General features: G+C 34.6%; 2 protein-coding genes across 2 annotated transcripts; one reads left to right on the top strand and one right to left on the bottom strand.

Moving 5' to 3' along the window:
* Positions 1 to 47: 47 nt before the first annotated feature.
* Positions 48 to 6710, bottom strand: Pgant7 (N-acetylgalactosaminyltransferase 7). Its single transcript, XM_089635828.1, has 3 exons — positions 6452 to 6710; positions 5898 to 6229; positions 48 to 5330 (listed from the first exon to the last, which is right to left on the bottom strand). Exons 1-3 carry the CDS (start codon positions 6612 to 6614, stop codon positions 4092 to 4094), a joined length of 1734 nt encoding a protein of 577 aa, XP_089491954.1. The 5' UTR covers positions 6615 to 6710; the 3' UTR covers positions 48 to 4091.
* A 287-nt stretch (positions 6711 to 6997) lies between these two features.
* LOC149421139 (G patch domain and ankyrin repeat-containing protein 1 homolog) lies at positions 6998 to 8870 on the top strand. Its single transcript, XM_089635383.1, has 2 exons — positions 6998 to 7094; positions 7300 to 8870. Exons 1-2 carry the CDS (start codon positions 7069 to 7071, stop codon positions 8156 to 8158), a joined length of 885 nt encoding a protein of 294 aa, XP_089491509.1. The 5' UTR covers positions 6998 to 7068; the 3' UTR covers positions 8159 to 8870.
* Positions 8871 to 9106: the final 236 nt, after the last annotated feature.

The following is a 9106-nucleotide window of genomic DNA, read 5'->3' as shown; positions in this document are numbered from 1 at the left end:
ATTTTTTTTTTCATATTATTCTTATTTATTAAAACATCTTAAATATTTGAGGTTCTCATACAAGTTAGGAGGCTGATTTGATTCAGTATCCTGGCCTTGTGATATAGGAGGTTTTGATTATGTAGTAAAAAAAATCAAAAAAACTCCAGCCAATTTCCAAATTTGCCAAAATATCCCTTACATTTGGAGCAATTATACAAATATATTTGCATATTTAAAAAAAAAAGTTGTTCCATCATTTTTTTATTAACATAATTTTATTAGTAAAAAGTACATTCAAAACATATTTACAAAATGTACATAGGTAAATGAAAAATTGGTAAATGTATTTATTGGAAGACCTAACACTTACACGGTATTGAACTACACTTTCCACCACATTAATAGCAAAGCAAAACTAGATACACAGTATAATATATATTATTATGTAAAACACGGAACACTGTACGAAATAGTACATACATTTTAAAATCTGATATGTTAAACGTCAATGGTTTCCTCTGCTTCGGACAAATTTTTCCAGTGGTCGCCATTTCTCAATTATTGTAAAATATCTCATAGGGCATTATAATATAATCTAAAAATTACTTCTACATAAATGCTTGAGTTTCTTATAAATATGATAAACTTGCAGTCTGGAATGTGTGCAATTAACAAAAAAATACATATTTAAACTCTTTAATAAGGTTATTGGGACTGGAAAAAACATATTAAGAACTAGAATTACCAGAATGTGTTTGAATATTTATAAAAATAATATATTATAATCTACCATATGTAGTAGCTAGTTATTCAGAGAAATTATTCTTTTTAATATCCTTATATTATTCACAGGCGTTTGAGAGGTTAAACAATTTTTAATTTCAGATTTCAAGGAATTGAAAAAAATATAAATATTGTTGGATATAATCATATTATAGGATATATATCATATTATACGAAATATATCATATTATATGAGTTTTACTACAATTACATAAAATAAAAATTATCAATAAGAATTTTTTATGACTAACAAAATATTATTTAAAAAATGGATTTTCAGAAAAATGTCAAAAAACTACGCATTCAATAAATTGATGAATGTTGATTTTTCAAATCAATTAAATATAATATCCATCACCGATTGAAGCAACAACTGAACCAACATTGCGACATGTTGATAAAACATAACAGGAGACAGTCAAAAAACTACACACCGTTGTGGGCATATTTAACATAGCCACATTGCACGAGCCATTTTTAGAGATTCTCAAGCTTACTAATGTTATATTAGATAGTTTTCAAATAACTATTAATTAAGGCGATGTACTACGTAGTAATGCAAAATCATATGTTAATGGTTTGAAAATTTGGTCGCCTAGAAATGTTTCAGATGCTTTAATTAAATACTGCGAGTAGAATACAACTTGGCCTTTAAAATCATCGAGTATTTTTAAGATAAGACTTTTTATAAGCCCAGAAAAAAAAAATTATAAGGCCTATGAAAACTGCTTTAAAGTTCAAAATCTCTTCTTACGAACCCATTTTCGGTTTTGGTTTTATTGTATAATGTGGCGAATTAAGTTATTTATAAAATGATCGAAAAACATTTATATATTTGTGCCTGAACATCCACAAAATAAAAGGCACTTTTTGGCCATGTTTTTTTCTTGCATAAATCAAAACAGATGGATGGTGTTAAGCGGGAATTTAAGCCTTATCGCCATGTGTTATTGATAACGGCTAGATTCAAAATATTACACGACGTAGTGCATCGCCTTAAATTACCAGATGTAGCAAACACTTTATGGGTATATATAATTGTAATAAAAACATTCATATTTTTCGTCTTCCTCACAACCAACTTTAATATTACCATGTTGAGCTTGTTTACTTAACGAGTCGAAAGATGGCTACCCATATTTAGGTCTTATCGCTCTAGGACTTGAGTAATAGCTGTCTAAACTTAGTTAAACAATTTTTTCGAATTCATTGGCTTTAAACCACAGTAAGCAGTTTATATGTATCCTTATTAATATTCGGAGGTATGATTTTTTCAATGAGCGTTGCCAAATCCAAACCGAATGCCAGGTAATCTCTATCGCTCAAGTGGTTAATGATGCTGTGTATAAATAATATACACAGCAGTCCTCGAGACGACTGTTTACACGAAAACGGAGCTATAAAAGTAGTTAAATTATTATTACACATAATAGTTTTGAGAGATAACTCAAAAAATAACTAAATTGCTTGTGAAATTTAATTGCGATTATAACAATGGTAATAACCATAACATGTACACATAATTATTTTATTACGTGCCATAACAATATTACGTTTCATTTTTACATCATTCTTTAAATACTTGAGCCATGTTTTACATTAAATTAAAGGCACAACAATTTTTTAATAAAGTGATACTAATCTTTCGATTTATGTATTAAAATCCGATTTATGTAACTTAGCAATATAATAATTACTCAGTGTCAGTTAGATATAAAATGCTTGTTCTAGCAATTCTTCTATATCATTAAAAACATCCAAATGCATTGAAGTATACAATATTATTATTTAATTTCTCCCATATATAATACTAATTATCTCATCATTCGGCACGCAATACAATAAACGTGATAATTTTAACAAAAGTGATATTTTAATGCCATTTGATTCGTTGCGTTAAAATATTCGTTTTTTGCGACAATGTGAAACCGCTAGGACATATTGGGCATCATATATCAAGTTCTTAAAGTCAAACAACGTTATCTATAAAAACATACAGATAATTCGAGGGCTTAAAGTCAAACGACATTATATACAAATACACACCGATAATCAGTATTGGCATATTTTTTTGTATATAACATAGTTTGAACTCAAATTATTGGTATGTTTTTTGTGGAAAACATTATTTGACTAAGACCTACAATCATTTGTATGTTTTTTATAAGTAACATTTGACTTCAAGCCTTTAATGTGTCCTGAACTATTTCATGTCACATTCGCGGTATTGTACGCAGAACAACGATATGAGGCCTGTCAAGGTGGAATAAAATAAGTTGGTTTAACAGAAACTGGAATTCAAAATTTGAAGCCACTTGTGCAAACAATTAATACGCATATTTCCAGGATTTGTAAAATGGTAAAGTTGTTTGTGAAACAAAACCGTAACTTTTGTAATAAAATACTTCATTTCCGAAGTAGATAACACCACCTCACCCCACCCAACAGTACAATAAATTAATCAACACTAAATTGCAAAATTTCCTCTAAATTTGTACACGCTATTCAGCATTCTAACACACAAAACAAATTGAAATTATTTAAAATTTCATAAAACTGCTGTTTTTATGGTTTAGTGTAACATTCATAAGAAGTACATAATCGTATAAGTCAAATGTATTAAAAAAAAAACATTATGCAAATGGGTAAAATAATTATGGTACAAAGTTTGAGAAATACTGATGAAATAGTAATAACTATTATTATTTAGGCAAGCGAAATAAAATATGGCTATAAAGTTAGTCAAACATATCATAACTTATAAAACGCATAAATAATAAGCAGGAATTAAATAACATTTAATTAAGTAAATAGTTGTACTTAATAATATGTAATTAAGTTAGGCCATTGTAAAAAATTAAACATTTCTCATCTATTCAAGATGATGAAATTACACCGAGATGATTATTTCGGATTAACCTTGGAACCTTACATGTTTTATTGATGGCATTTCTGTAGATTTACATCACAATGAAAACGGGAAGAAACTTTACTTGCCAAAATATAAGATTTGCATAAAATTAGTGTAAAGTATTTCAACTCTAGAATTGACACCAACAGTAGATTTTGCGAGTGCTTCGTGAGAGTCTTATTTTAATCCTTGTGGTCAAATGGCTATAATATATTTTATAAAATGAATATTGAAGGTTGGTGGCGATCGTAGAGCAAACTGTGCAGATAAATGCAATATTCAGTCAAATATTTGTAGCAAAAATACAAAAATGTCAACCAATAATTATTATTTTCGACACTATTAAAGTTATATAGAAAAATAATCTGTCTACCTACCGGAGAATCAATTAGTTGGATATCTACGGAAGGATATTTCACCAGTTGGGCTTAGTTTGCTTTATGATCCATTGCTGATAGGTGTTGTTTGGATCGCAGACCGCTAGAGACAGCAGCTTGGTGCTGGGGTGAACGGCCAGGCACTTGGTGTAGACCTGATGCGAGATCATCCTCGTGTCGGGGGAGTAGATCCACGGACCGTCCACCGTGCCCAGGCGGCAGTAGGCGATCTTGATTCCCTGCGAGTCCGCCTCGATGCAACGCTCGCCCACCCCCAGCTGCCCGGCGCTGTTGAGGCGGTACAGCTGATTGCTGCCCATGCCGTGGCACAGCCCCGTACCCAGGTAGGCGGGGGCGGCGCGCCCCATGGTGTCCAGACACACGCCCGCCGCCACTGACTTTACCGTGCCCCAGTGCTCATTGGGCGGAAGCTTGGGGAACTTATCATACACGTCGTAAGCTACATTATCCATGTACCAAGAGAAACTTTTGCACTTCAACCTGTTCTTGAGAGCAATTTGATCGGAAATGTCTCCCATGTCGAGGAAGCGTGCCATCGGCTCGCGCGTATAGAAGTATTCCTTGTGTTCGTCATCGAACCACGTTTCAATGACTCTCTTATAGTTGATGGTGATGAGGGGACCCTTCTTCTTATTGGCCAACTTCCCAAAGCTGTAGGGCATGAACCCTCGGTATACGTGTCCCACTCGCGAGCACGGAACCCACTCGATGCTACCTCCACACTGCCAGATTTTGAAGCTCAATTCAAAGTTCTCACCTCCCCACACCAGCAGCCCGGGATCGTAGGCCCCGATATCTAAGAAGAACTGCCTGTTGATGGCGAACAGTCCTCCGGCGTGGGTGGGACTTCGGTAGGGCTCAGACTCGTGGGGCCTGCGCTTCGCTTCACGGTCTGGAAGCTCATTTTCTTTGTACAACATTCCCCACTCGAAGATGCCGCGATAGTGACTACCTTTTCCGTACACCGGACGGTACTCAAAGTTGGTGTGATCCACCCCGTCAATGATAGGAACAGTCATGACAGTGGAGTCCCGGTAGATGGGAGCCAGGAGGGGAGGAAGCCAGTTGAGATTCACTTCACAATGGGCATCGAGGAATACAATAACCTCCCCAGTGGCTTCCTGAGCTCCTCTCGAGCGGGTCCTGATGAGTCCCTCTCTCTCTGTGTTGCGGATGATTCTCACTTTGCCATTGAACTTCTGTATAGCAGCATCCAAGTTAGACGTGAGATCTTCCTTATCAGAAAAGTCATCCACCTGTAAGTATAAATCAAGTAAAGGCACATACATATAAAAACAACTGAATAATGATGTATTTAGTTCTATGAAAATGCAACACGACAATTCAAGTTTAATTGTTCTTCAAGTGAATGCTATTATAATGCTGATAAGGATATCCATTACAAAGGCAAGTCTTTGTTTTAAAATTTACTACTAAAATGTTTTTGAATTCAATTTTCTGTTTGAAAAATGATTATTTAAATATTTTTAAGTCAATAAAAAACATTAAAAATGTACAAAGATTAATTTGAATTAAATTCAAATAATTTATTCACCACATTTTTTTTGGCCTACAATATTATGTCTGCTAAGATTCGGTGTATTCTGGCATAGTTTATTTCATCTTTAAAGAAACCCTGCCTTAGGCGTACCCATAACAGTTGCGCTGTAACTTTCCTCTTCTCTCATAAACTATTGTGTAACAGAAAGAGAAGTTACAACGCAGCTCTTGTGGCAGGACCATTATGGAGTCATTTATTTTTGCATTTTCATAGAAGATTTAGACATAGAGAACACAGAAGTTAGAGATTGCCTAGAACTTACCAATAAGATTTCATGAAGCATTTCTGGTGGTGAGCGATTTATGACAGAATGAACTGTCCGCATGAGAACGGAGAAACCCTCATTGTGGAATACCACGATGACGGAGGTGGTGGGCAGCTTGGTTGGATAGTCCCAGTGGCGGCACTCCTCTAGCCTCGTGTCCAGCACGGAACGGTCCAAAGAGATCTCGTCAGAGCAGACCATGTTCATCCCGTACTGAGACTCTGACTCTGCCACATCATTGGCCTGGTTTTCGCGCAGTGTGTGTGCTGATCCGCTCTCTCCGGGTCCTTCCCTCTTTTCCAAATCTTTGGGCTCGAAATTACCCAGTCCTAAATTTAATAAAGATACATTACAAACAACCCGGTATAATAATGAGTCAGAATAAACAATAAAACTAAAGGAACCGGCTCGTTTATCGAGGTCATCAAGAATAAATGTCAGCATTTGCTGCAAAATTATGGCAGATATAGTTCTAACGAAAGTTTAATAAATTAAAAAATTTGGAGGATTAATTAACTAAGATAGTGATAATGTTAAAGTAAGATAATTACCTTTTACGAGGATAGGCACCTCTTTTGCCGAGACTTTCTCGTAACTAGGTAGAGAACTCCCATCTCGATTCCACGAAAATATCATGTATAAGATAATAATAATAGCGGCCGACGTACATCCTATTCGAAAAAGCCTATCCTTTCGTAAATTAGTGATCCTCATGTTTAATTCAGAGCCGCCGACTCTCACAGGAATTAATTACTGTTTAAAAATTATTGAAAACAGCTGAACGTCACATCCACAGTCACGTCAACACATAAATATACCACTCGTCAACAGTCCAATATTGACATTCTCTATGGAATCAGTTTACTGGGACATTACAATTACACGAATGCATAGCCATATAAGTTATTCATTCAAAAAACAACTTTCTCACCTTTGCGATAGTGTATTAAGTGCTGCGTATTTATAATTCACACTTTTACAGATTGTTGTAGCCGCTCGTTAAAAAATCGAAAAAGAAGTTTCTATGGTTAACCTTAATTTGTCACGTGATTGCTTATTTATAATCTGTCACTTTTGACGTTTTGTTTTTGTATTAAATTTAGTATAATATTTATCAGTGGCTTTCCCGTTTGCTGGCAGATCAATAGATAAATTCCACATATTGTGAATGTACTTAGTAAACAGCCGTGGCTGGTATATTTTTAACATTTACCTCAGTCAATAACATGAGCCTTCATCGGAACTGGGTTGCTTTATCTACGGTTGATATTCAATGGAAACAATTCATTCGAGAAAACAATAGTCCACCAGAGAATGAACCTAAAGAACACAGAAAATGTAAAAGTAACACCTTAAATGGAAATGAAGCAAAAGACTTCTATTTGAACGTTATTTCAAGCCCTTCAGATGACAAAATAGACGAAAAATCTCAAATACTCATGAGAAAAGGCCACCAAAATATTAAAAAGAGAAACGATGAAAGTAACAAACAACAGAGCAGTCATAGTCCAGTGATACAAGAGCCAACTACAAATCTTATCTGCAAATTTTTAACAGCCGCTCAGAACAATAATGTAGAGAGTTTGATAGAAATTTACACAAAATGCCCAAATATTTTGAATTCTGTTGACAGCTTCGGGTGGACGGCGCTCATGTGTGCATCGCAATCATGTGCCAAAGATAGTGTGAAATGTTTACTCAATTGGAAAGCTGATATTCATTTCAAGGATCGAACTAACAGAAATGCCATTTCTGTTGCCAAATCCCAGGACATAGTTAATTTGATTTTGGAATATAGTGATGACCAACCTGAAACTGAAAATGACACCCATGAAATTTTCGAAGACATTCATTGCAGTTCCTGTAATGTCAATTTTAAATCTAACCTGCTGAAACAGCATGATGCTTCAACAGTTCATATTTTCCATGGTGGGAAAAGAAAGCATCGCACATATTACGGAATACCCGAGAACAATAAAGGGTACCAGTTATTACTTAGAACAGGGTGGAACCAAGAGAAAGGATTAGGACCAGATGGCAGTGGAGCGAAATTCCCCATTAAAACTGTTCTTAAAACTGACCGACATGGTATCGGAGCCTCAAAAGACATTGCTAAAGTAACACATTTTCACGCTAAAGATTTAAGCTCAGTTTCACATAGAAAAGAAAGACAGCGAACTTTGAATAAATGGCAAAGGAACAAACAATGTAGCAAAGAAAAAAATTGGGAGAGAAATATCCGCAATGAATTAGCATGATTTTATATTCGATACATATATATTTTATTTTTTTAATGCTCCTGATTAACATTTAAATTAAGATGAATTTGAACATGTGAATCTTACTACTGAGACATGATGGCCTAACCGATTTGGATGGTATATCATGGTCGTCGGCAGGAGCTCTCCCAAGTTTAGTGCCAGATGCAGAAGTAGCGTGTCATCTTGGTCAGGGCCAGACTTCTGCCAAGGTCTGAGAGGCCCCTGCCAGGGAACAATTTTTATTTTATTTTTAACAGAGGCCCTGATAAGAAATAAGTTCCTTGAAGCATAAAATGTCATCTTTGGTGACCCCAAAGTAGAAGGGGCCCCGCTAGGTGCCAAAATGATGCGCATCGAGTTGATACGAGTAAGCTGAACATGTTGCTTTTGCAATGATGGAGGAATTAGCTAGTATTGCTGTGAACTGAGCCTTAGCGGAGATCTGATACATTTGTCCGCTCAACTTCTAGCCCGTTAAACTGATACGTTTTAAAGAGTTCCATTTTAAACAAAACACTCTAATTACAACACACGTCTTGTCAGTGAAGACATAAGGCAAACCTTATTAAACTTTTTTTTTAAATCTCATTATGATCTTCGCCATTGCTTTTGTTCTTTACCTAAGTTCTGTTTTTATATGCATTAACTTATTATTATATCATGATCAAGCCTGTCGCAATGTAAAATAATAAATAAAAAGTTCATGGTTATGTACAATGTGTTTGTTTCATTTAAAAAAACAATAAATTTTATATCTTATTCAATTTACCTAATATTATATATTCAGAATTGGTTATTTATGAAGGGAAGGAACTATTTTAAAGAATGCCTGACATCATTAAATTCAGTTCATTTGCTTTATTATTCTTTTTTTTCATTTCAATTCTGTTTAAATTTTCTTATTAAAATAATTGATTAATTTATCTTTATTTTCATCGCTTTCTT

The sequence above is a fragment of the Hesperophylax consimilis genome, chromosome 9, assembly GCF_061612785.1.
Source record: "Hesperophylax consimilis isolate HC1 chromosome 9, BYU_Hcon_1.0, whole genome shotgun sequence".
In the NCBI taxonomy this organism is placed as follows: Eukaryota; Metazoa; Arthropoda; class Insecta; order Trichoptera; family Limnephilidae; genus Hesperophylax; species Hesperophylax consimilis.
The sequence above is the reverse complement of the archived record's forward strand: the minus strand, read 5'-3'. Positions and strand labels throughout refer to the sequence as shown.

Bases quoted from the DNA above. Each gene is read 5' to 3' on its own strand.
- Pgant7 (XM_089635828.1), bottom strand. From the start codon at position 6,614: ATGAGGATCACTAATTTACGAAAGGATAGGCTTTTTCGAATAGGATGT. The intron at 6,230-6,451 runs GTAATTATCTTA...TATTAAATTTAG, and splicing joins GGTGCCTATCCTCGTAAAAG to GACTGGGTAATTTCGAGCCC. The intron at 5,331-5,897 runs GTAAGTTCTAGG...TTATACTTACAG, and splicing joins TGCTTCATGAAATCTTATTG to GTGGATGACTTTTCTGATAA.
- LOC149421139 (XM_089635383.1), top strand. From the start codon at position 7,069: ATGTACTTAGTAAACAGCCGTGGCTG. The intron at 7,095-7,299 runs GTATATTTTTAA...CGTTATTTCAAG, and splicing joins TTAGTAAACAGCCGTGGCTG to CCCTTCAGATGACAAAATAG.